We start from the raw sequence: 27,286 nt of genomic DNA, 5'->3' as shown, positions 1-27,286 counted from the left end.
GAGATTTGTGCGAGCGTGTATAAGTGAGTATGGGGTATGTGGGAGTGGGTGTAGGGTATATATGAAGTGTGCGGTGGTATGTAATATGTAAGTGCGGATGTGTAAAGGTGCAGTATATTTGTATGTGTGTGTGGGATGTGTAATTGTGCGTGTGTCTAGGAGTGTGTGTAAGTATGTATGGAATACACATGCCACACACACATACTCACACGCACCTCATTCATATACATTCCATATACATTCACATACACACTTCATGCACACTCACATACACACTTCACGCATACTCCCATACACACTTCACGCACACTCACATATACACCCCACATATGCTCACCGTCTACACACACTCATACATATCCTATACACACTTCATTCATACATACACACACACACACACACACACTATACATACACTCATACATACTTTATTCATACATTCCATACACACATCACAGACACATACACACACTCCATACACACACTCATACAACTCCATACACACTTCATTCATACATACACACATTCTACACACACACTCACATTCACACACACATACACTCACGCATACTTCATACAAACCCACACACATTATCCCACACACATTCCACACACTCCATACACACACACACACACACCCCACACATACTCACACACACATCCCTCGCGCGCACACATATGCACAAACACGCGCGCGCACACACACATCATACACACACATACACACAAAGTGTAAGTCCGACCTTGTAACCTCACTGTGGGTGTTTACCAATACCAACAGCAAATACGGATTTTTAGAAAAAAAGCCTGAAAATGTTATTCACTTTAAAGCGTCATTAAAAAAAGATGTCTTTTCTTTGCTAGTAAAAACGAAATCATAGTGTAATGATTATAAACATATTTTAAGGAGTGTTAAATTTTACTACAATTATTAAAGTTAATAAAAAATTTGTTCTCTCCGTATTCGTCTATCAAAGTTAAAGTTTTTTTCCACAATTGCAAGGTTCATTTTAAAGTAGCACCATTTGTAGTAAAATGTATGTAAAACATTCTGTTAAAAACATCTCCATTGGAAAATTTAAATTTTCTAGTTTTAAAGCGCTTTTTTTTAAATATTAGTCTATGATAACTTGTCTCACTTTTTGCAAAGATGCATTAAATTAAATTTCGTCCGTTTTAACCGATTTTTAACCAATTTTAAGTACAATATTATTCCCTAATTTTGTTGCGAAGTGTAGTATTACACTTGTAATAATAATTAATATTATAAATTAATTTTTAAATAAAAATACAAATTTATGATAATTAATAAGAAAATTAACTCTTACGATACACACGAATATTCGCGACCTCATTTTTTCGTTTTAACACTGTACATTAATATAAAGTGAGTTTTCTATAGACTTCTCGTATGAAAACTATAATTCTCACATCAATGAACTTTTCATGAATACAGTCGTCCAAGTCTATACTTTTGAGATTCATGTGTGATTCATTAATAATGTGTCAAAAATACATGGGTGTGTATCGTTAGAGTATAATATTTAAACAAAAATATAAATTAAATCTAATTTAAACAAAAATGAAAACGTAACTTGAATTGAATTGGAAAAATAATATTATACCTTTTGTAATTTAAAAAAAAACATTGAAACAGAATTAAAACTACCAATAAATGATGCTGACTAAGTCTGCTAATTCTCTTAAAATAAATATTTAATTCAAGTATTGACGTTAAGAACTCATAATAAAAAGAGACAGTGCAGACTATGATTTTGGAACACAAAAATCTAAAAACTTAAGTATTAATCGTTCAATATAAAAAAATATTGGTAAAAAAATATTTTAGTTATGTTAATCAAGATCTTAGCCATTATAGAAAAAAAATTATAATGAAAATAAATCATAAGCTTCTCTGAGACATTTAAATGACTAGCGGATTTGGTTCTTCGGAATCTTTTTGTTGTCTGCTAAGCCTCTGACCACCTTGGCGAAACCATTCTTTTGTGACGTCTTCAAATTCTTTGCTTGTGAATTGATGCTGATCCGAAACTGTTGCTGAAATATTACAAAAATTTTACATTAAATTAAATTTCATATTTTATAAACTTATTTATAAATATGAAAACAAATATATAAAACAAAATATAAAAATATATTTTACACTTCTATTCTCGTTAATATAGACTTTAAGCCACTGATTTTAAAATGGTTTCGTAATCCTTTCCAAGACGATTCTTTGGCAACTTCATTGGAAAATAAAGTTCGGTATATACGAATTAAATTTTCCTTAGCGGATCTTCCGCCTATGCGAGATATAAACAACATCTTTAGAAATAAAACATACCAATAATATAATTTCTATTATTCTAGTTAGATGAAATTTGCATTTAAATAACTAAATTAAACTTACAAATTTGTTGTACTCGTCTTCACTTTGTGATAAACGGTCTTCAAAAGCTGTTACTTCATTTATATTTTTAAACGGAAAACATTATTGTATATTTAATGTATCCGTGACAGATGCTTTAGTTTTATGTTGATTATTTTGTTTTTCCATATTTGTTAACCGAACATTTAGGTCTTGTATTCCTAATGTTACTGTAGTTAAAGCTGTATATATTTTCTTAAAATGATCTGAAAAATTAATAGTATTGAGTAAATAATGCTAAAAAAAGATATATATTAATAAAATTATAAGACAAAAAATAAATACAAAACCTTCTATTTTTTCGAACCCTTCTGATATTAATGTATGTACATCTTCTATACCTAGAACATTAGCCCATAGAAACATTAAAGAAATATTAGATTACTCACACAAAATAAACAATAATAACTGTAATTAAAACAAAACGCTTTATTATAAAAATAATAAAAATGAATTAAATAAAAGAATTTTAAAATAAAAATTACTTTTGTGGGGTACTAAAGTTCCATCAAGAATCTCCACGTCAATATCATTGACAACTGATGAATTTAAAATATTTGAGATTGGTTGATTTGTGTTGATTGATTGTGAGGCATTTATATTTGTAAGATTTGGTGGATTTGGTATGATTGAACGTGAGTCACTAGAATCAGATTCAGACTCATCGTCAGAAACAGTTTTATTAAACTGTTCTGTGTGTGACTTATTATTTATTGCATTGTTTGTACTGTTTTCCTCGCTTGAAGAATAATTTGTTGCCTTTCGTCTAGCTTCTTCTAATGAATCTTGATTGGGACAAAATCGAAATTTAGAAATTACATTATTTTTACAAAATATTAAAAAACAATTACATAAATTCTGAAGTAAAATATAATTTACCACAATATCGATGAAATATGATGGGATATAATGACCATTTCTTAGGATCATTAGTAACGGGTGGAATTTGTTTTATGATATAAGGATTTGCATTTTTCACCAATGGCCACCAACATTTTGTTAAATTGGAAGAAAACCATGGAAGTTCCAAGATGGAACTTCTGATACGGTCTCATGTTCATCATTTTCTTTTGGAAAAGTAACGACAGCGAATTTTTTCGCCATTATTAATGGTCTGTAAAGAATAAAGTGTGTTAAGTAATTTAATATTGTTTTCAATTGTATATTCTATCAATATATGAGTACTCGCCATTAACATATTTCTTGTTGGTGCAGTAAAGGCAATACCACAGCTTTTTCGTCACATAAAGGCAATTTTACGCATTTTGACTTAATATCAGACAATGGAACAATAATTAACTCATATTGTAACTCGTTAATTTGTTTAATGCCGATATTTAAAGAGTCACACGGAATGTGAAAAAATGATTTAATATTCAAATATTTTTTAGCAATAACATAAATCTGTTTATTTTTAAAATAAATTTTCGTAAGCAAAACCGTTGTACCATCTAACAAAACACCAATTATCAGCAGTTCTTGTACTAAGATAGAAACCCTTGCATTGAACCGATTTTATTATCTTTTTGCCATTTATAATACGTACTTTTGGTATTGGATAATTCTTTTCTATATTTGTTATATTTAAATTATCTTCTTCTTTACAACGATTGACTAATTGTTCTAATGGCCGACTCGAAGATCTAATTTTTTATTTAATTTTTTGCATGTAATTTTCGAATTTAAACGCTAAATTTATCCAACACTCCCCATAATTTTACATAATAACACAAATGAATTAAATTATGAACGTTATATGATATATGTTGACGACCATATAATGTGCCGTAATTTTCAACAAAATACAATAATAAACTGTGTGCATAATCAAGCAGTTGTACGCAATATTGTTTGCTACATAAAATTCGAATTGCTATGCTCAGACTTAAAAAATGAACATATTTATCACGTGATAATTTTTTAAAAAAGATTACTGGCCCAGTATATAATAATAATTGTCTTAATTCGATAGCTTTAAAGCGATCAACCTCATCTAATTTCCTTGGCTTTCTAGCAAACTCCTTAGGTAGGAATGATGACATCGATAATAAAGAAGTTGAAGCAAGAGTTATCTGAGTTGCAACCATACGAACATTATGTTTACCTTTAATCCAAAAGTGTAACAATTTTTTCATTACTCCTAATAGTACGAGATGCATGTAGTCTAAAGGAAATTGAGTAACCATTCCAATGTTTAAATCTTCAAGATTTGAAGTGATTTTATGGTGTTCTTCTTGTTTTCTTAATTTGAAAGATTCATCTGATCTTAACATTGCATTAATTTCTGTACGTGACTCGATTTTCTATGTAATCTCCCTCTTGAATACAATTACCGCATCCAAAATATGCATTATGTCCTTTAATTCCCTTGATAAACGATTTTGCAGGAGCATCGCAAATAAATACGTTCAATTTCACAGTTATTTTTATGCCGTATTCTACAATGCCAGTTTGGAAAATTTCAAGACAATCATCTTTGAAATATTTCAAAAAAGTATTGCAACATTTTGGCTTTTCAAAACCATGATAAACACCAATTATAAACGGTTCGGTGTAAAAATCTGCAACTATACTACCCAAAATAGGCCAAAATTGACTCCCAGAAGATTTTGTTAAAGGAAGACCATCTATATTCACATTAATATTTATCTGCGATGGTATATTACTTCGACAATAATGCTTACAAATAGATTTTTTAAAACTATTACCTAAACCGGCATGATAATATTTTCCTGGTGTCATTTCAATAATGTTTACTTGTTTAGGAGTTTGAAACAAAGTTCGAGCATCAATAGGAAGATCATGGCCGTATTTTACTAGAATTTTCAGTAAACTACTAATAGCAGAATGACTGACACGATTTTCAATAGCCCATAATCGAATGTCACTAATAAGTTCTGTTTTAAAAAATTCTGTTTTAGAAGATTTATCACTTGAAATACTTGACTGAAGACTATTTTTATCAATACTAATTCCCGAATGTTCAGAAACTGAATCATCATTATTTTCTGTACACATATGAGTACTCATTACATGGGAATGATCGAAATCAATTTCTTTTAGTACATTTTGCTGCTGAGATTGTTCGATGTTATCTGGCCCATTCGATCCACTTATATTATTTTGAACTTCTAAATTTGAATTAATAGTCATTTGGCAAATATTACGAAATTTTTTTAAGAAAATACGTCGCCGCTGCCTTGACGTTAAAGAAGTGATGTCTAATCTTAATTTTAATTTAGACATAATATATAATTTTATAAAGCAATAGGAAATAGATGAATTGTGATTATGTATACGAATATAGGTTTGAGTTTGCCTTATATTATTGTTTATGTTATATTGCCCTTTATCACTGAAACAATATATAGGAATAAGCTTATATGGAGAATTAAAAACATTTTGACAAATAAAAAATGCTTTAAGACATTTACAGTTTTTTTCAAAACAAACTAATTTAATAATTAAAATATAATTTATGTAATATTTAAAGGACGCTAATAGAAAATTTCAGAAAAAATGCAATCTATATTTCTTAAATAGTTTTCCAGTTATATATGAAAAATTTGACTTTTCACAATTACAGTAAAACCTACATAATTTTTTAAATATTTTAGTAATGTCTTTTAGCGTTGTAATTAATTAAACACGAATAATTTTTTTTGTTACGTTGTATGTTATTATAAACTATAAATTGTAAATTAAAGCATATATAATTATATAAGCATATTACACGCATAATATTTACAATTTTTTAAGACCTATAACTTTATTATGTAATGACTTGTAATAATTAACGCTATCATATTTAAATACTTTACTTGAACAAGAATCACTTTATATCAAATTAATTCACGATCAAATACCAAATTGAAAAATTAAGGTTCATGCATAGAAAATATTTATTAATTATAAGATTTTATTCTATTTGCAAAAAATTATTATGAGAAAATTCAATAATAAACTTTTAAAATATGTCAAATATTCGAAAAAATATTATATTTACAGTTTTTTCTAATGCAGTGATTTCTTGCTATTTTTAATATCAGCTATTTAATAATTGATATTATTTATAATTAAGATTATCATTACGATTATTATTATAAAAAAATTATGAATCAATATTCAGTATTTAATGCAATAGAAAATTTTAAAAAATCTACAATTATTAGGAGATAACAAAATTCGTTTACACTCGAAATGTTTAAATATCTGATGATTCATGAAAGCAGTGTAAATAACATTTCTTAATTTTTTCATTATTTAATCGTGCAACAAATGTTATAAAAAAATATAGTGAAAATGATATTGTATAAAATAGTACTCACTGCCAGATAAAAATGAGATGGCCAAACGAGGTATATCTTCTAAACGCTGCAGCGTGGTATAAGCCCTTTATTGTATATACGCACGCGTTTGTCACACAATAATCTATGTATATCACTAATAGTGAAATTATATACATGAAACTTATCTGGAAAATAAAAGATATTTTGATAAATAAAACATATCCTTAATAAGCAGGGAAATAAGTGAAAATAACAAGAAATCAAATAACGATATAAGATTTCGTTAACAATATAATAAGATGCAAATAAGGAATAAAGACTTCTTATTTTTGTCATTATTAAATCGTGCAACAAATGTTATAATAAAAAAATTAATTGTACTTACTACTAAATAAAAATAATGCAGTAGAAAAAGGAAGTGTATCTTTTATACGCCGCCGCGTGGCATAAGCTATTTTTTATATATCACTCACAATTAAATTATATACATGACTTATCGGGAACACTTATCTGGAAAATAAAAGATATTTTGATGAACAAAACATGTTTTTAATAAGGGAAATAAGTGCAGTTTTTTTGTAAATATAAACTAATACATTAACTAAAATATAATTAAAATATAATTTATAAAAATTAAATGTTATTTCAAAAACGCCAATACACTATTTTAGAAAAAAAATATATATTAATTAAATAGTAATCTATATATTAATTAAATAGTATTTCAATTATGTGAAGTTATAGCTCTTGAAAAATTGTTAATATTATATGTGTAACATGCTTATACTTGTTACGCATGTGATTATAAACATTAAATTTATAAATTCAAGTAATCGTATAAATATGTTGAACAATTAATTAAAGTAATATTAACAATTTTTCAAAACCTGTAACTTATTCATTATGCAATGAATTGCAATGGTTAATGCTATCGTGTTTAAATATTTTATAAATATATATATATATATATAACCAAGCTCGTTGCAGTATAAAACAAGTTTAAGGAGATTATTGGCCAACTAACGAAACAACAAAATATAACGTTTTTAATTTATTACAATAATAAAAAGAACATATTAAATCAAATAATAATAATATATATTTTTTAAAAATAATAATATATATTTTTTTTTTAATTCGCCAGTCGTAAAGAATATAGAAGAAGGTTTGTATTGACGACCAAAAACTGGACTAATTTGAATTCATTTATTGGATAAAATTCATAACGTTTCGACCTTAGGTTTAGGTCATTATCAAATGTGAAAGTCAGATGTATTAATTACGGTGTCAAATGAAATGCCATTATATAAATGGTATATGCGATGTAAGGATGGTTTTTTTTTTTTATGATGCAGCGAAGGAGAGCGCGAGGTGTTCGCGAGAGAGAATTTTTCTTTAATATTCTTCTTGTTAATATGAGGAAAGGAGAGAGGACCTATTCTAAAATAAATACATTTATTTAATATTTTTTAATTAATATATATATATATATTTACAAAATATGTGTGTGTGTGTGTGTAAATTTAAAATTTAAAATATATAAATATGAATATAAAATATAATATATATTATAAAATATGATATAAAAAAGTATATAAAATTTAAAATATAAATTAATATAAAATTTACGGCAGCAACACATGGTTGAGCAAGGCCGGTTTGAACGAGAGTGTCTAGATAATGGTGAGGCGGTCGAATGCTAGGTGCTACGAGGCGACGGCTGGGCGGGGACTCCTGCATAACAGAAAATTTTTATTAATTATTTTAATAATTTTTAAAAGTAAAAGGAAATACTTACTAGTTCCAATTTTCAACCACAGGTTCAGGTGGATATGGCTCTAGACCAAACAGCTCCCGAAGAGCGTACATGTTCTCCCATAGCCCATTGTAATTGGCATCCATTTCCCGCGCCTCTGCAGTTTCGCACCACATTTCTGCAAACATTCGCCGATGTTCCCATCTCACCATTCTCACCCACTCTCGTTCAGTCAAGCCTTGCGCCACCATGTGTTGCGGCCGTAAATTTTGTACAATGCTATCGATTATCTGAAAATATGAATATTTAATATATATCTAAACATATTGCAATATTCTGTACAATAGTTTTAAATAAATTGTACAACTTACTATTTCGGGGAGCGTACGGCGCAGAAAACCTCCAGTCATTTTTTTGAAATTGTTTTAGATACTTAACAGCACAAACGCTAAAAACTTTATGACGAACATCGCGGAGACAGACCCGCTCTCGGTAGGAAAAGTAGGAGATAAAATATAATGTTACATACGATAAAATATAAAGTTACTTTTGATAAAAAGACAAAAGTTAGCATAAAAATTAAAGTCAACGTCTGTTCATAAAACGAATTATAATATGCAAACCACCTTCGAACCACCTTCGAACCTCGATCGAACATCAATCAACCACCTTCGAACCACCTTCGAACCTCGATCGAACATCAATCAACCTCGATCGAACATCAATCGAACCACGTACATACATACATCAATCAACCACCTTCGAACCACTTTCGAACCATGTTCGTACCTCGATCGAACATCAATCAACCACATTCAAACCTCAATCGACTACATTTAAAAAATTATAACATAAGAATGCTGTCACATGCTGAAATTAATACGAGCACGTGTGGACATATAATACTTGTATGCGTATGAGGAAAATGAGCGAACAAAGATAATATTTCAATATTAATTTATTCAAAAAAAGGGTGTGGCGAATCATTGCGATGATTTGACCACCAATTAAATATTTTAAATACATTTTCTAAAGCGCAATTTTTTACATGTTTATCGCAACGTAGGCTATAGGTAGTATCTAAGTTGTTTAATGTAGGAATATCTTCATAGTTTGCATCCAAGGTCTCAATAATGAAACCGTTTCTCGCATCGTCCATTATATCGGTCAACCATTCTCGCTTTTCATGGCCTTTTACGTACACAAGAGAGGATGACTCTTCTTCGTCTTGTATCATACCAGCGATAGCTGTTGTAATCAAACGCTGAGCCATGCTGTATGGAATGTTTCCATCTTCCCATTGCAATCCATGATGATTTCGAGTCAACCATGAGGCTTGACGTTTCTCCGATTTTATGAGCACACCCCATGGTACGGGGCATGCGAAAAAATAATGTGAAACAATGAATCCTCTTCTCAGAATCGCCGCTTCCTTCACGATAAATCGTTTATTGAGAATAAATCCTTGCAGATCCACAAACGTCGGTACAACCATTTTGTTGCAAGAATGTTGGACGACTGATGTCGATTGTTAAAAATCTCAATCATTTATTAAAAAGCTTAATCAGCCGGCTCTTAATAAAATGCCTACCTCTTATATATTTGTATTTAATACAGAAGAGCCTAAATAATAATTCTTAATGTTTAATTTACGCCGGCTAAATAAGGCGTTTTTAAAGTATTTATTTAAAAAGCAGAGAAAAGTATAGAATCGAAATGATCTGAATAGCTCAGATGGAAGAGCAGTTGCCCGGCAAGCGAAAGGTCTCGGGTTCGATTCCCGATTCAGCGACTTTCGGATCTATATTTTTCTCTCGCATTTAATTCTTTAGGGAGGTTAGAGGGGATATATGGAATAAAAATCTCAAGTAAGAGATCATTCCATACAAAGACTTGGCAGTATACCAAGTATTAAAATTAGTGCCCAGTGCACAATTAATTTAATTCCAGCGAAAAATTAAATTTCGCTGGAATACGCACCAACACCCGCGTTTGGCTCTTAATAAAATGCCTACCTCTTATATATTTGTATTTAATACAGAAGAGCCTAAATAATAATTCTTAATGTTCAATCATTTATATTACATCGGAGGAGGGGATAATTGCTGATTAAGTAATTTTACGAATTACGTTGGACAACGGACAATATTCGACAACACGATCATGCAAGATGAGACAATAGGCTGTAGTATTTGCCGGTACATCTTCCTTACATTCAAACTCTATTCTCACGTCCACGGTAGAATTTTTGACAGAATCATTTTGTCGCGAACAATCAATAACTGCGAGAGGACCGCAATGTAGAAATTTCGCGATAGTTAGTACATTCTCAATATCACACCCGTAATAAGATTTGCGAAAACGAGAGTACATATCAAACAAGAGGGCGAATCTATTTTTTTCAAAATCTAAATTTAAATCATCGTAGGGATAAGATTCCGAGTTTAGATAGAGCTTTACGTTGGTTAATTTACATTCTTCAAGATTTTACTTCTCTCGGTTGTTAAAGAAACATAATTTTTCATCGTTGAAGTTATTCCAACGTTTCTGTTGCGATCAATCTCCACACCATTGAGTTCATATCGAATTTCATCAAACATGAACGCAACACAATTATTTGTTAATATCATCGTTTCATTTGCATCTATTTTAGATGTCATCAACTTTCCCTCAACATACAAAAAGCTTTCGCACGGCAACGTGTACAAATCCTGGTGGTGTATAGGTATCCGTATCTCGTCGCTATGTCCAAGCGATGTGTTAGCATATGGATTGTATGTATGTGTCTCAACCTTGACGATACGATCATCAAAGACTGGTTCACCACCAATATTCAAAATATAAATCATCTTTTCGTACGATGAATCCCAATGATTTTAAAAATTCGCGATTCAATGCGCTGAGTTTCTTTTTAGTGTAACGAGATCTCTGATTATTGTCGCTCACTGCCGCAGCTGCTCTCGCAAAAGTATTGTCCCTCGTAATGTCCCTCGTAAAATTATTGTCTCTCACGTGCTCCGTATCATTTAGCACGAGCATCACACGCTAATTTTGTCGACGCCGTACGTGCAATCTTACAGTAACTTCCTCTCCTCGAAAATCCAACAATCGTCCTTCTTGATCAACAATGCGTATCGTTAGATCAGTAATGCTCCGTACGACGATCGGGAGATAAATGATCTGTGCAGGCGTTTCCGATATCTTATATCCTGGCGGCACGCTCGGTGAAAATTCATGTATCGTGTGTACGCGCTTGTCATTACTGTACGCACCAGTGGTGACGCTACATTCTATACGGATAATATTCACGCTAATAATATTTATAGGTAAATCCGAATCATGCCATTTGTGAGGTTGCAATAAACGATTCGGCGAGAATCCCAACAACGATCCTATATTGTATGGTTTATTAAAGTTTATTCTATAGATGCATTTGATTTCGCTCTTTAGAGTATTATGATTGGCGCGAAGCGCTATTGCATCTTCATTCTGCTCTTTATTGGAAGGATATTGTGAAATTGCACGTCTCAGATACTCATCTATAGCTTGTATTTCGTATGATCCTTCGGGTATCGTAATTTCCTTGTCATCGTTATCAAAGTAAAATTTATTATTCTTAGAATTTACATTCGGTATCGTATGATAAGTTTCAAAATCTGTTAAACCGAGCTCATAATCACCATTCGATAAATCTATAGCTGGAAAGTAGCTTACAGCGAGACTACTTTTGCCAGTCAACGTTAGTGTTAGCGACATGTTGTCAAACTGAATCGTGATGATGGATTGACAGGCTTTATATCAGCCGTTTGAAGAAATCGTAAACACAATTGTCCACAATTGTCCACAATTATTCTGATTATAATTTTGATAGGATGTGTGATTGTATTCTATTTTCGTAACATTTAAATATTGCACCAATTCTTTGGGTGGTCGTAGATTACCAAAACTATCGAAATATATTGATCGATTTCCCCTCTTTACATATGCTACCCAATGAGTACCGGGACCATCAACGTCGTCCAAATTGACGATACCGCTCTCATTTTGTCGCACACCGTTTATCGGTAAATTATTGAGCATGAAAACACCTCTAAAGAATGGTATATGCATATGTCTTGCCAGTTGTTCTAATTGTACATTAGTTGTTACACCCACAGGCATTTTTAGCGTTTTTTTTTTTACGTTTTTTTTTTCTTAGTTGAGAATCCCTGTCCACGCTTGTATGGAACGAGATAAACTCCACGACCTTCAATAGCGCGATTATGACGTTGCATTTCTTCAAGCTGACGTTGCGCAGCTTTGCTATCATTCACAGCCTTTGCGACTCCCGCTGCTCCACCGGCCAACGAACCGAGAACTCCCAACAATGGTAAAATTGGCAAGATACCACCACGCTTCGCCACAGGCAGTATTCGTTTCTTCTTCTTTTTCAAAGATTTTTGCACATTCATCCCCATACCGAATTTTGTCTTTGCTTTCATAGCTGCCCAAACAGTCATAGCGGCTGCTCTTTCACTAAGAGTCGAATCTCTCGCAGTAATACGTTTTCGCGCTTTCGCAGCGAGTATATTATCAGCAACGTGTCGTTCTCTGAGGGCGTTGCTTTGAGAATATGCAATGTCGTGCTCGCGACACGCGGCATCCAATGGATTAATACCTCGATCACCTCTAGCCAATCGCTTTTCCAAATGAGTCCCCGGACCGCAAAACTGATTGCCGGGAATATGTAATTCGATCGGAAGCGCGTTTATCGCGCGATTAAAGAGACCACTACCTATTTTCGTTGACATTCGCTGCAATCCTTTATCATCGACGCTGGACCGTCGATGTGCGTTTGCTGCCACGGTCGATTGTAATGTTTGAAACATCGACGACAGGTCTGAATCTCTGGATCCGCCTTTATGTGTTCCGGAAGCTTGTCCTACACGTAGTGGATGTGATTTTCATATCACAATAAAAATGCTTTTGGCACAAATTGCAGCTGTTCGGCGCTTAAACCGTGAATATCGGAAGCACTTGTTAGCAGAACAAACATTTTTTCGATACTGAGCGATTCATGGTTCCGCGCAGCTATAAATAGACTCTCCATGACTCATTCATTCGAGAGAAAACATGCGGTTCGTTCAGCAATCGACGATAATCAAAGTTACAAATTTCGACGATAAAACACGGTTGATGTCGGATAAAGAAATACGCAGCATGGAAACATACTGCCGAATACTATACGCGGAACCATTTGCGGTCCTTCGAATTGTGGTAAAACTAACGCGTTGATTAGTTTGATAGAAAGCCAGCACGGCGTTTGCTTCGAGAACGTGTACGTATACTCGAAATCGCTTCAACAACCGAAATATCGATATTTGGAAAATTTGCTATCACCGATAGAAGAAATTGGTTATTTTACATTCTCTAATAATAGCGATGTCATTCCACCGAGTGAGGCGCTTCCGAATTCTATTTTTATCTTTGATGACGTGGCATGTGACAAGCAAGATACGATAAGAGAGTACTTTGCAATGGGGCGACACTCGAGCGTCGACTGTTTCTATCTTTGTCAAACGTATGCCAAGATACCCAAGCATCTTGTACGTGACAATGCAAACTTATTAATTTTATTTAAACAAGATGGGACAAACTTGAAACATGTGTACAACGATCACGTAAATACAGATATGTCTTACAATAATTTTCGCGCATTTTGTCAGAAATGTTGGCAACATAAATATGGATTCGCAGCGATTGACAAGGACAGTCCGCTGACTAATGGACGATACAGAAAAGGATTTAATGAATTTGCAATACCGCAAAGCACTTAGTCGCTTTCGATGCATTGATCGAGCAACGTCTAAATTGCAACATAATGAATAACGATCGTGAAAAGATTGTGAGAGAGATTGCGAAAACGAGCGATTCAATCCGTAAAAAATATCGTTTCTTGAAAACTGATAAAATGGAGGAGGACGATGCATTGGAGAGGCATTTTAAACCAATCTCTGAACCTCTGAAACAGCTTGTTGAAAATACAGTCGGTGTTGAGTCTGGTGAAGAAAAGATTGAACCATTGAGTATGCTCGGAGAGAAAAAAGAGTTTAAAACAAAGCGATCAAATATATCATTGAGCGGTATAACTTCTACTCCAAAGCGAATCAAAAGCGAATCAAAAGCAGGCGAATGCAACAATTATTGGATGCAACTACTTCTACTCCGATACAAGATGTATAGCCAAGGCAATTATTGCATGATAAGACATCTATCGAGGAAATTTTCGAGACTTCACCTGAATCGCTTGTGACATCAATTCAACATTCATTACAAACATCTGAGGGTCAAAATTCATTGCGAAATCACCTGGGTCCACATGCTCAAAAATATGTGACAGCTATATTGAGTCAAGATAAAAATTCCAAGATGGATTACGTATACGGTGTTAAATTTATCGACAAAGGAATGATGCTCGGTAATAAAAATTTCGATGTGGATAAAAATGATAATATAATTATCGATGGTTCAAAATATGTTGGAACAGCAGGTCTTTACGAGTTGGTTTTCAAGAGAATTCCCGACGATGAAATATATACTGCAAATGACTTGCAGAACTACAAAAGTATATTAATAAGAACAAATGCGCACAGACGAAATGGTAATGTGAATCATCCAGTATTAGGTAACAAGGGATACAAATATAAATATATAATCGCACCATTATTCTCTGATAAAAAATCCGGAAAAGGTATACCGCGTGCTATGATCTTAAACAATAATAAGATTGATTACGTGCATTGGAATGATCCCAACGAGTTGGTAGATCGTCTGCGATTGCTCGAAGCTTCACGTCAAGCCGGCAACAACGCCCACGGCAATGAAATATTATTGATTATCGAGGAACTTTACGAAGCTGATATTATTATAAAATAAGTTATACATCCACGATACGAGTCAGTCTGTCAATATTAGTGGTATCGAAATGTCGATTAATAAATTTGGATTATCACTTGGAACGTCGAATAATAATTCATATTATCAATGGAATGGATTACTAAGAAATTACGTGCGCGATAATACTCTGTGTCTAACAGCCTCCTGCTATGACGCAAGGTCGCGCAAGATACGACGTGTAGCGCAACCGGAAGATGATAATGATGCAGCCAACAAACGATATGTCGAAGCGAGTGTCAAGCTTTTGAGAAATCAACAGAAAGAAATTGAGAAAAAAATAATCAGGCTTGAAAGGAATATGCAGGCGCTATTATTAACGCTGGATAAAATGGCTGTAACGCAGACTACATCAAAAGATACATAAAGAACTGTACGTGAAAATTATATCACATTATTACAAATATGCCTCGATCAAACACCTCTGAAAAGCAGCTACTCGTGGAGGAATTACACGCTCCAGCGAGAAGAAATTTTCCGCGTAGACGCGTCATAGTACGCGGATACGATGACCTGTGGCAAGCTGACGTGGTCGAGATGCGTCCTTATGCAAGAGTCTACAAAGGATACAATTACATACTCACCGTCATCGATGTGTTGAGCAAGTATGCATGGGCCGTACCGCTCAAGAATAAGAGCGGACGCGAAACAGCTGACGCTATCGCCGAGATAATTCGAGATAGCAAGAGATGTCCGAGAAACATACAAACCGATAGAGGAAAAGAATTTTACAATGCAAATGTGCAGAAACTCGTAAAAAAACACAACATCAATCATTACTCGACGTATTCTGTTATGAAAGCCTCAGTAGTGGAACGATTTAATCGTACTTTAAAGAACAATATGTGGAAAATGTTTACACTTAATGATAATTACAAGTGGATCGACGCGCTGTCCCGACTCGTTGCAGAGTACAATGCGCGAAAACATCGCACTATCGGTATGAAACCTATCGATGTTACTCCGGAGATTGCCGAAAAACTTTTAAATACGGTATACAGTAACATAAAAATTGCTGCTCCGGCAAGATTCAAAGTAGGCTGTCAGGTACGCGTGAATAAATTCAAGACCGTCTTCGAAAAAGGTTTTACACCAAATTGGACTACTGAAATATTTAAAATTATCAAAGTGCAGAAAACTAATCCTGCGACATATATACTTGAAGATTTGCGCGGAAATTCCGTCGCCGGAGGATTCTACGAGTACGAGTTACATCATGTTGCAAATCCCGATGTATATCTCGTGGAAAAGGTTTTGCGGAAAAAAGGCGATGATGTTTATGTGAAATGGTTGGGACTGGATAAATCTCACAACTCATGGATTCATAAAAATAATTTATTATAAATATTTATTTAAAATATTTGTACACTGTTTATTTTACAATATATTTATCTAATAATTTTATAAATACAAATATACATATAATATACATATTTATACAAAATATACATATTTTACAACAAATATTATTTACAAAGGTATTTTATAATGTCCCCATGGTAATGTATCAGTGGTTTCAGGTATGATATACCGCTTGTCATCGTGAGGACTTAGAGCAATTTTCGTCTCGCGAATGGTGTATACTTCATGCAATTTCGATCTTATACATAACTGACTACGTGTCATTTCAATCTCTTCATTCAAACACCGCGTGTAATCATCAAACGTTATCGTTCTCGCGACAACGTTACTCTTGACACCTTTTACTTTTTTCGTATCTTTCTTGCCATCCACTCGCAAGGCATACATTTTTGCTCTAAGCCCTACAAATTCGGTCATAATCACACCATTGTTTTCATCTTTCATTAGACCGGGTACCTTTTTATTCATGAGCGGTATACCGTACACATTGTCCGCAGTGTAATCGCTCGTATTAAATTTGTCGAGGTTGCGCTTTATATTCTCGTACACATCTTCGCATTCGATGTGGTATATTAGGCTGTCTGTGTCGGTGTATATTACCCGGCATCTGTCACGATACAGCGGTGACATGTACTCATGATGAAATTCATATAAACATGTTTTGGAGATGTCGAGTATGCACATGCCAACATAGATTGGTTTATAAAATTTTACCTCGAGTTTGCGTAATTCGACAGCGATTAGATTTTCCGAAAAGATACTTCTACTGTGGAAATTTGGTTTCGCAATCATTGCCTCTGCACCGTATCTTCCTTCCCAATGTGTGATAAGTTTTACATCAACCCGATTACGCACATTTTCCATCGTTTTGCCGAATACTGCATTATTCATCAATTTATATAAATTTTTTTCAAAATAATTTTTTGCTTGCGTTCTAAATTGCGTATTAAGTTCGATATAATTTCGAAGCCATGGAGATTGCGCGAATTGTAATATGCGATGTATTTTTGCAACGCGAAGGCCGTGACGCGTACATTGCTGCAGGTTGCGGTAGTGTATCACATATCGCTTCTTGTCGTATAGCGTTGCGAGAAGTTTATCTTCCCGCTTGCCTGGCGGCTTGTCGCGTGTCGGGCAAACCGGTAGGTCAGTGTGCGTGTCGTGAAGATGTCGCGGATATTCTAAATCTACCTCGAGGATGTAGCCTGTGGGTGAATCGAGCCCGATAGATGATGTGTCGAAATTAGATACATCGTCGACCCATTGAAAATCAGCATAAGGCAATGGTTGACACATTGCCCATCCATACAAATTATTTACATCGAAATACATTAGATATGAAGATGGTTTCAATGGATCGTACGACTGCATGTACTTGTTATTAGCGTGTGCATATCTGTTTGAACATTGACTCAATCCACCGCGTATACCGCGTTCGATAAACATTACCATGTCGATATCGGTTAGTAATTCAAACGTAATTTTTGTGTGCTTTAACATAGCGTCCCACGTATACCCGGGGAGAGTATAGTAATACGCGGGGTCGAGCCCATAACTCTCGATACATTTATCCCGGAAATTTTCAAAAATGTCGGCTAATAACAAGACGTCAGTTTTTAAATATAAGTCGCTATATTCGCCCAGCGTTCGAATGGAGAACCGCTCCCAGACGTTTTCGGCGTGCGCGTAATCGTTCTCGGATACTGTATCGCCGGTCAAGGAACTGTAAAATAATTCGCGCGGTGGTAGACATGTATCATGTAACTTTTCAAAACAGTTAATGTACTCGTATGGAAAGACACCTTTCCGTGTTAATAATTCGAAATTTTCGGTGGATAAATTTTGAAATTTTGATTTTAAATTTTTGAGTTTATCTTTATTCAAAAAAGATGCCAATTTGTCGAGACTTGTTGTGAGAAATTTATATGAATCGATAAAACGTAATTTAATATTTCTGGATTTGTCTTCTGCAAATTGAACATTTTTTTTTAATGATATATATTTTTCTTTAGTTATTGGAAGTAATTCGATTCCCCCTTCAAACGCTGTAGCTATTTCCTTAATTATGAAATGTGAGTCATAACCAAATAAATTGTGAAATACTATTGGAATACAAAAAGAGTTTTTATAATTTAGATTACAATTTGAGTGCGCGGGACCTCTGTACCGCCCGGTCAGATGGCAATGATCGCGTACGCGTGTATCGTCATCTTGCATGAATAGTTTCTCACATATACGACAATGCGTTGCACTATGAAAATTTTCCCGCTCGTCTGATGTTAAATTTACCATGGGGACGTTAGTTGCTAAAATATTCTTTACGCGTTGCGCCAAATTTTGTAGTTGTTCGGAAAACCACGAAACGCAATCTACACTACGACGAGAATAATATTCGGATAATGAATCGTCATATGAGCAATGTACATAATATGCTATACTAAATACTTGGTGATGTTGATATAAATTCTTTTCTTCTTCCTTCTTATTCGTCTTTGTCAGCACACATTCGAGGTCTGCGTATACGACAAAAGGAAGTCGCTCTTTGCGATTAAAGTTGTTGAACGCGAGCCACTTGTCCTTATCGCTCGGTAATCGGATAGCGCAGTCATTCATCTTTCCGCAGTCTACTGTATGTGACTGCAACTTGTCTTCAGACCCGAAATAATGCAAGCCTTTGTAAAATTATAATTTTATAATTATTTTATGATTATTTACTATATAATTTGCAATAAATATACATACCGATCACAGATATATTTTCTACATTTGTCTTTGCTCAGTTGTGAGCTCACGAGCCGGGAGAGATTCTTGATCCATGCGAAATGTCCAATGTTGTTGCTGTCTTCCACGTACAGCAAGTTGACGTGTCTGTCTTTCTTCTGCTCACTGAGACGTATCGAGACAATGTTCTTTTCTTCGATGCTGTACACATTTATCGAAATGTTGTTTGATAGTTCAAACTTTTTGATTTGATTCACAGTCACTGGAAACTCAATGTCCTGGAGTTTCAACTCCGTCGTATAGCGTGGATATGACGACGTTCTCTCACTATATTTTGCAACTGGATGCAGAGCAGCGACAACTGCCCATGCAAAACATGCATTGTCTTTAGATTGCATATTAACCACTGCTCTCTTCATCATTATTTCTCGCGGCAATTTAATGTGACATCCCGCACGCATTGGATTATACTTGTTTATATTTATATTCAAATTGATTATTCGCGACAATGCCCAACCACTATCACGTTCTTGAAATTCTTCTAGCGATGCTAGTGTGGGCTCGATAACGCGGCGTTTGTACCAATCATGTAAATCGGAGGTGCGAAAGATTTCAAAGTTTTTAGTGTTGACACTTTTATTAGCGCGCTTATCGCCTGACACAAACTCACCATTAAATATAGTGTTCACTTTTACACTAGTGTGTTTTTGCAACACTTTTTGCACGTGTTCGATCACAATGTCTTTGGCATCCTCTAGAAATTGACGAGGTTCGATGTGGTTGATGTTTATCACCGCACCAGTCAAGATGCAGCTCTCGAACGCTGTATCAATCTCTCGCCATATGAGTCCGATGTCTCGCGAACTGCTTCCGGCACCTGCGTGTACAAAACGTCTGCGTACCGAATTCTTCAACCCTTCGAGACGCGCGATTTGGGAGACAAGCGATTGTCGAACTCCGATCGGTAATCGTGGACGTTTTATTCGACTTTGTTCTTCCAGTGATTCGATGTATTCGTCACATTGCTGCTCCCACACAATATATTCTTCCACCGAATTCACCCTTGCGGCTTGCTCCAACAAACTTGCTTCCAATTGTGCCATATTTCTTTACTTGAGATGCACTTCTTGAACCTCTGACAAAGATACTGACATAGTATGCCTCTTTACCATCCTTTTTATTTGATTGTAGAGATCATTGGCTCTCAAGTATGTTGCACTTTGTGATTTTGTTATGTACGAATGATGCATCGACCTTGAAATTGATACATTTTTGCACATTTCGCGAGATTCATCTCAAGATGAGAGCAGCCGTACATTGGCGCTCGAAAATTTTAATTATGTTGCATTTTCTTGTGATTTTGTTACATATGTTTTGAACACCTGGGGATGATATCATAGCAGCCGTACATTGGCGCTTGAAATTGATACATTTTTGCACATTTCGCGAGATTCATCTCAAAATGAGAGCGGTCGTACATTGGCGCTCGAAAATTTTAATTATGTTGCATTTTCTTGTGATTTTGTTACGTACGTTTTGAACACCTGGGGATGATATCATAGCAGCCGTACATTGGCGCTCGTGATACATATTGCAATCGGATAATTGTGATTTAGTCACGTACGGATAATATCATAGCAGCCGTGCATCGGCCTTGAAATTTTGGATATGTTACATTATTTTACATCTAATTTTTCGTTGAGGATGATGTCATAGCAGCCGTGCATTGGCGCTTTGATGATTGGTTAAAAATAATATTGCGTCAGCAATAATCCCCACCCCATTGCTTTGTATCAATAAAAACTTGTAATAATGATTTAGTATTGTATCAATCACTTATGTGAAAGGTTCTTTTAAAAATGTATTCCGCCGGAAGCAGCATGAATTATTACGTTCCAATACAAGAAATTCCTAAGAATACAAGTGACAAGTAAGTTTCGATTCTTTTTTTGTCAAAATAAAGATTTTTAAATAATGATTTTTAAATAATTTTTGAAATATTGTTCTAATTATTTTTATAGCATACAGCGTGCGACTCGTATACTTGGGCGAAGATATGCTCTAACCGCAACATCCTATAAATATTTGGAAATAGGAATCAGCGTTGGAGCTGTATCATATGTGGAATTAGATGATAATCGAGGCAACCACATAATATTGCCTATTGAAACATGGATATCACTAATGCGGAAACGTGCGGACATTGAACGATTTTTACAATCATCTCAAACTCCATTACGGATTCGAGATCTAACAATAGAAATTGTTAAAATATCGGATTCAAAAATTGTAAAATTAACATTATCCAATAATTTTTTATATATGAAGCCATCGACTCTATTACATTTATTTGAGTTTGAAAAATGTATAGATCATGTGTATTTCTGGCTATGTGAAAATACTCATCTTGTGAATGAAAAATTTAAACAATTTGCAACTATTTTACAACGCAATAATATTACTAATGTATGTGATGCTGTAAAAGCGATACGCGAAAGTGATGCGTACGATAGTGAATCACTCATAGATTGTGAAATATTAACATGTGCTGTAAATGATATTCTTCACGATGCTTGTAACAAATAAAATATTTTTTATTGTTAATCTATGTTTAATTATTTCTTTCCCAATAAGATATAGCTAACAAAACTATTTCTTCGTTCTCTGGAGATTTAAAAAGTGATGAGCTAGCTGAGACATGATACTCCAGTTAGAACAAGAGAGATGTAGAATTAAAATCAAGAGGGGAGCAACATTATAATGTATCCCATCATAAAGTTTCTGATAGTCTTGAATGTAAAATGGGTAGAGAAGTTGTGATGGATAGAGAAGATGTGGTGGATGATGATGATGTGGTGAATGATGATGAGGTGATAGTGATTGATGATATATCAGACGTTGATGATATATCAGACGTTGAAATGGGCTCGGACGTTGAAATTGAGCCCGCGAACGATTCCGATTATGATAGTGAGTGCGACGACGTTACTCACGATACAAGAGTGCACAGCTTGTGCACAGCGGACATCATCGCCATGAATGATAGTACGAGAATGTGTGCGATACATATTTATTATTGTCCATGGGATGGACTCATGTTGTGTACAAGGTGTTTCATTAGATTGCGAGATCTATATGTGGAGATCTATATTGACGTCGTCCGCATTCACAGGACCGGGAGATTTGAACAACTTTTGGGGAGATGGTGCAGCGAGTGCAATAGCCCGCTGGACCAAATGTTCACACGGAATATGTGTCCAGTGTGCAATACATGTAAGTATTTCTTTTCAATTATAAATTATTAAAATAATAAAATGATTAATAAAATAAATAATAATATATTTAATAAAAAATTTTCTGTTATGCAGGAGTCCCCGCCCAGCAGTCGCCTCCGCTTCTCGCAGCATCTCGCATTCGGCCGCCCAACCATTATCCAGCCACTTAAAGTTCATATTTTATATTTTATATACTTTTATTTTTGATTATATATTTTTCTTTTCATATTTTATATTTTTATATTTTAAATTTTAAATTTACACACACACACACACACACGCACACACACTCACACACACACACACACAATTGTATCATTGTACACACACACACACATATTTTGTAAATATATATATATATATATATATATTAATTAAAAAATATTAATTAAAAAATATTAAATAAATGTATTTATTTTAGAATAGGTCCTCTCTCCTTTCCTCATATTAACAAGAAGAATATTAAAGAAAAATTCTCTCTCGCGAACACCTCGCGCTCTCCTTCGCTGCATCATCTCGCGACCGCTATCTCTCTCACTCTTGCATATACGCCTCTCTTGCGATATCTCGCTCGCGTGCGCCTCGCGCTCTCCTTCGCGAACGCCTCGCGTCATCTTGTCGCTGCGCTACCTCTCTTGCGATATCTCGCTCGCGTGCGCCTCGCGCTCTTCTTCGCTGCATCAGCTCTCGCGCTCTCCTTCGCGTCATCTCGCTACCTCTCGTCATCTCGGGCTATCTCTCTCGCTCTTGCATATACGCCTCGCTGCAACACCTCGCGCTCTCCTTCGCGTTCCTCTCTCCCCGCAGACCCCTCACCTACAAAGCTTCATGCGGTCTTTCGCGGATTCCCCTCTCCCCGCAGACCCCTCACCTACAAAGCTTCATGCGGTCTTTCGCGGACGCCTCCCCCTCCCCGCGGACCCCTCGCGGACCAGCCACCTAAATCGCGGACGCTTCCCCCTCCCGCGGACCCCTCGCGGACCCTAACCTCGCGGACGCCTCCCCCTCCCCGCGGACCCCTCGCGGACCCGTCACCTAAATGGCGGACGCTTCCCCCTCCCCGCGGCCCCCTCGCGGACCCTAACCTCGCGGACGCCTCCCCCTCCCCGCGGACCCCTCGCGGACCAGGCACCAAAATCGCGGACGCTTCCCCCTCCCCGCGGCCCCCTCACGGACGCCTCCCACTCCCCGCGTGACGTCATTCCCCTCCCCGCGTGACGTCATTCCCCCTCCCGCGTGCCGTCATTCCCCCGCGCCCTGGGTTCCCCTCACCCTCCCTCATTGCCCCATGGGTTAGAACCCGCCTAGTGGCACTACTCAATTTTAAAATATTTTTGCGTTATACATGTATATATATATATATATATAAATTTTTAATAAAATTTTACTAAACATGCACATAGATGATGTTTGAGCAAAAGTCCGGTGAAAATTCTGGAGGTTGGAGTGAGGCGGAAAGATAGACAGAGATAAAATTAAAGGTGATGATTTAATTAACACAAAAAAACTCTAGTTTTATTCTGACTAGAAATCATATGAAAATGGCCTTCTGCCAATTCACAACAAAATAATAAATGAAAGAAAAGAAAATGTCTTTAGTCAAAAATAAAGAGAGAAGCATATTTTGAGAAGTCCGAGGGATATCGAGACACGTGTCTACCAACGGGACCTCTTCGAGTACTCTTTCATTGACAGAAAAGTTAATCGATCTCGCGGAACATTGATATCGCGATACGAATTTTTAGTATCATCAAACATTCGAAGAGCTGAGATTTCAAAAAAATGGAGAACAGTGATACCTTACTACTGAAAAGCGAAGATTTCAAGTTGAAGAACATTTAAGAAAATTGCGATTAATATATCATTGATACATTTTGCGGGATTTAAATAGCTGACATTCTATATTGGAAAAGGTCAGGAAACATTGTTAGACTTGTAGTATCATTGAAATCGTTGTGCAAAGAGATTTGATTTCTCAAGTTGGAGAACATTTAAAGACATTGCGATTATGATAACTTGATATATCGTCAAAAAATATGATTTCACATTGATACGATATCAGTATCAAGTTGATTATCAAGACACACGGTAGTGTCTCGCGCCAAGTTTAAGCGTAGCTAATTGTTAAATTACAAAATCAACTTTAGCGTATTGTTAAATGTCCGCGTGCCTTCGATTGTTCACGCGGACACCGCAATATTTTATTTGTTAACTGGATGCAGGAGTGTCAGTCAGAGAAAGTAACTGTAGTCGTGATAAGGTTGACAATTTAATTTATTATAACAAAACGACGGACCAGTCACTGGACGCGATTGTCTTTATCGATATCCGTTCGATACGCGACTTGTGGTTTTTGCTCGATACATGCTTGATTCTCTCTCTGAAGATTCTCGTCTCACACTGAGGGTAAAACGTTCGCTCTCGCCGCTATCACGTAAAATTGGGGGCAAGACAAAAGGCCCCTGATTGGTAGCATCGATGCTTGCCAATCAGAAACAGCCGCGAGGAATGCCAAAAAACCTCGGAAAACACTTGGCTATGTTTTTGTCGAAGGTGACAAAAACGCGAAATACCGGAGCGCATGACCTTTTGTTCGGTTCAGTAAATATTTTATAATTTAACATTTCGGAACAAATAAGCTTGTCGTTCGAATCTTGACGTTAAATGTTTTTCGACCTTTATATCGCGATATTTCGGTAATTATTTTGACGGTAGATTTCTTAACATTAAATACAAGATATAAGTTTCTATATATATTTCTTTCATGCACACATATTATAATATCGTACAAAACAAATTGATTGAGAGACACACAGCATAAAAAATCTTGAATTAAAAAAAAATATATATATATAAGCACAAAAATGTATAAAATAATTCCTCATAATAACTGGATTTCGTCTTGTTGTAATTATGTTTATCAATATGTTATAACTTTTGTGTGTCACTTAAGTAAGTCACATATATATCCTATATATGAAAATTGGTATGAAATGCTAAAGTTGGTCGCTAATCGCGATTGCATTGTTATCGCGTTATTCTGAATGTGATTGGTCGTCTCGAAGATATAATATAAAAAAATTAATAAAATGAAGGCTGCGTTCTGATATTCACTGTTAGTACTGAAAATCTATAGTTTAACGTCGCGTACACTACAGATTTTCAGTATTGGCAGTGAATATTGGAACCTATATACATCGACATATAGAGCATGGACTGCGCTATTTATTCTCAAAAATAGTCGTACATGTTTATTAGTACATGCTATGTCGATGTCTATATATGTCTCTATATGTCTATATCAAAAATGTTTTTATTGCTACAATAAAAAAATCCGTTTTTAATAAAGATTTGTTTTTAATAAATTATTGAATATTTAGATTACTACTTTTGATTTTAAAAAAACTAATTGATTGAATTACAACTGCTTTTATTTAATTTTGAATTATTAAAAATATTAAAGTTTTAGATAGAAGTGTTATGTCCAGACTCAAGGAAGGAAGAGTCGAAAGGAAGGACGTAACTAAATTTATTTTCGAACGACGGCAGACTATCCGTCTGTTCGACCCGAACGAACGTCTGGGCCCAAATAGGTCAACGACCGCAAGGGTCGCTCTTACTCTATTTAAAGGGCCGTTTGCTCGGTGATCCCTTTTCAGCAAGAAAATTTAATCTCTTTTGCGCAGAATGGGACCTTGTGCGATCTCGGTTTACGGGAATGAGTGGGAACGGGCTTGCTAATAAATGAAAATCATTTGTGTTGAAATTTATAAGTTTATTCCTAATGTAGTGACGAAAGAGATTATATATAATAATATAATCGACGGACTTAGTTGCTAATGAAAGTGTGAGTGTATGTGTATGGGTCGTGGGTGATACATTAGTACGGAGGTCTTCAATCGGGGCAGAAAGGGGAAAGAGTTATTATTTAAATTTTAGGGTCCCGATTGGTAATACAATTATTTTTATCTAACATGGATATCTATGTATACATCGAAAATTTATTAGATATGCTAGTGTGCTCCTGAGTCCATCTTTCTAGTGTCTCGCGAGTTAGATGGAGATCATCGCGCAGTGCCGCAGTAGCCCGAGCCAATTCTCGCCTCAACCAACGGTTTCGACGGTTTCGCGCTGATTTAGCTGCCGCTCGCGAGGGTCGTTTGCGGAGTTCGTTCACTATGGGAACGAACGAAATAAGGAATAATTGATAAGGGGGATTTATCAAGAATATTTCTCGGAAATTCTTAGATCAAGGGATAATGAAAAACATTTTTATATAAATGTTTCCTCATTTATTTCTCTGTTCCTTAAATTAAATAAAGTTGAAGAGAAGAGAGGTGGGAAAAGAACTCACGGATTACTTTACTAAAGCAAAGAATCCTGAGTGATTTTGGGAAAGGGGAAAAATCACGGATTACTTCGCTACGCAAAGAATTCTGAGTGATTTTGAGAAAGGGGAAAAATCACGGATTACTTCGCTAACACAAAGAATCCTGAGTGATTTTGAGAAAGGGGAGAA

The 27,286-nt window shown here is 35.0% G+C and overlaps 2 protein-coding genes across 2 annotated transcripts in view; one reads left to right on the top strand and one right to left on the bottom strand.

Moving 5' to 3' along the window:
- Window positions 1-27,286, top strand: part of LOC145946448 (dynein axonemal heavy chain 12-like) — a 185,724-nt gene that overhangs the window by 97,111 nt on the left and 61,327 nt on the right. The window lies entirely within an intron of this gene.
- Window positions 1,933-21,141, bottom strand: LOC145946423 (uncharacterized). The gene is made up of 5 exons (XM_083056044.1): window positions 21,117-21,141; window positions 19,514-20,246; window positions 8,536-8,755; window positions 8,350-8,454; window positions 1,933-2,058 (listed from the first exon to the last, which is right to left on the bottom strand). The coding sequence occupies exons 1-5, from the start codon at window positions 21,139-21,141 to the stop codon at window positions 1,933-1,935; spliced, it is 1,209 nt and encodes a 402-aa protein (XP_082912170.1).

The sequence above is a fragment of the Prenolepis imparis genome, unplaced genomic scaffold, assembly GCF_030444845.1.
Source record: "Prenolepis imparis isolate NDT839.2.m4 unplaced genomic scaffold, iyPreImpa1.0 SCAF_16, whole genome shotgun sequence".
Taxonomy (NCBI): Eukaryota; Metazoa; Arthropoda; class Insecta; order Hymenoptera; family Formicidae; genus Prenolepis; species Prenolepis imparis.
This window is presented reverse-complemented; position numbering and strand designations above follow the sequence as displayed.

Bases quoted from the DNA above. Each gene is read 5' to 3' on its own strand.
- LOC145946423 (XM_083056044.1), bottom strand. From the start codon at position 21,141: ATGCACGGCTGCTATGATATTATCC. The intron at 8,455-8,535 runs GTTGAAAATTGG...TCTGTTATGCAG, and splicing joins CATATCCACCTGAACCTGTG to GAGTCCCCGCCCAGCCGTCG. The intron at 2,059-8,349 runs GTAAATTTTATA...GTAATATTTCAG, and splicing joins CTCAACCATGTGTTGCTGCC to CAACAGTTTCGGATCAGCAT.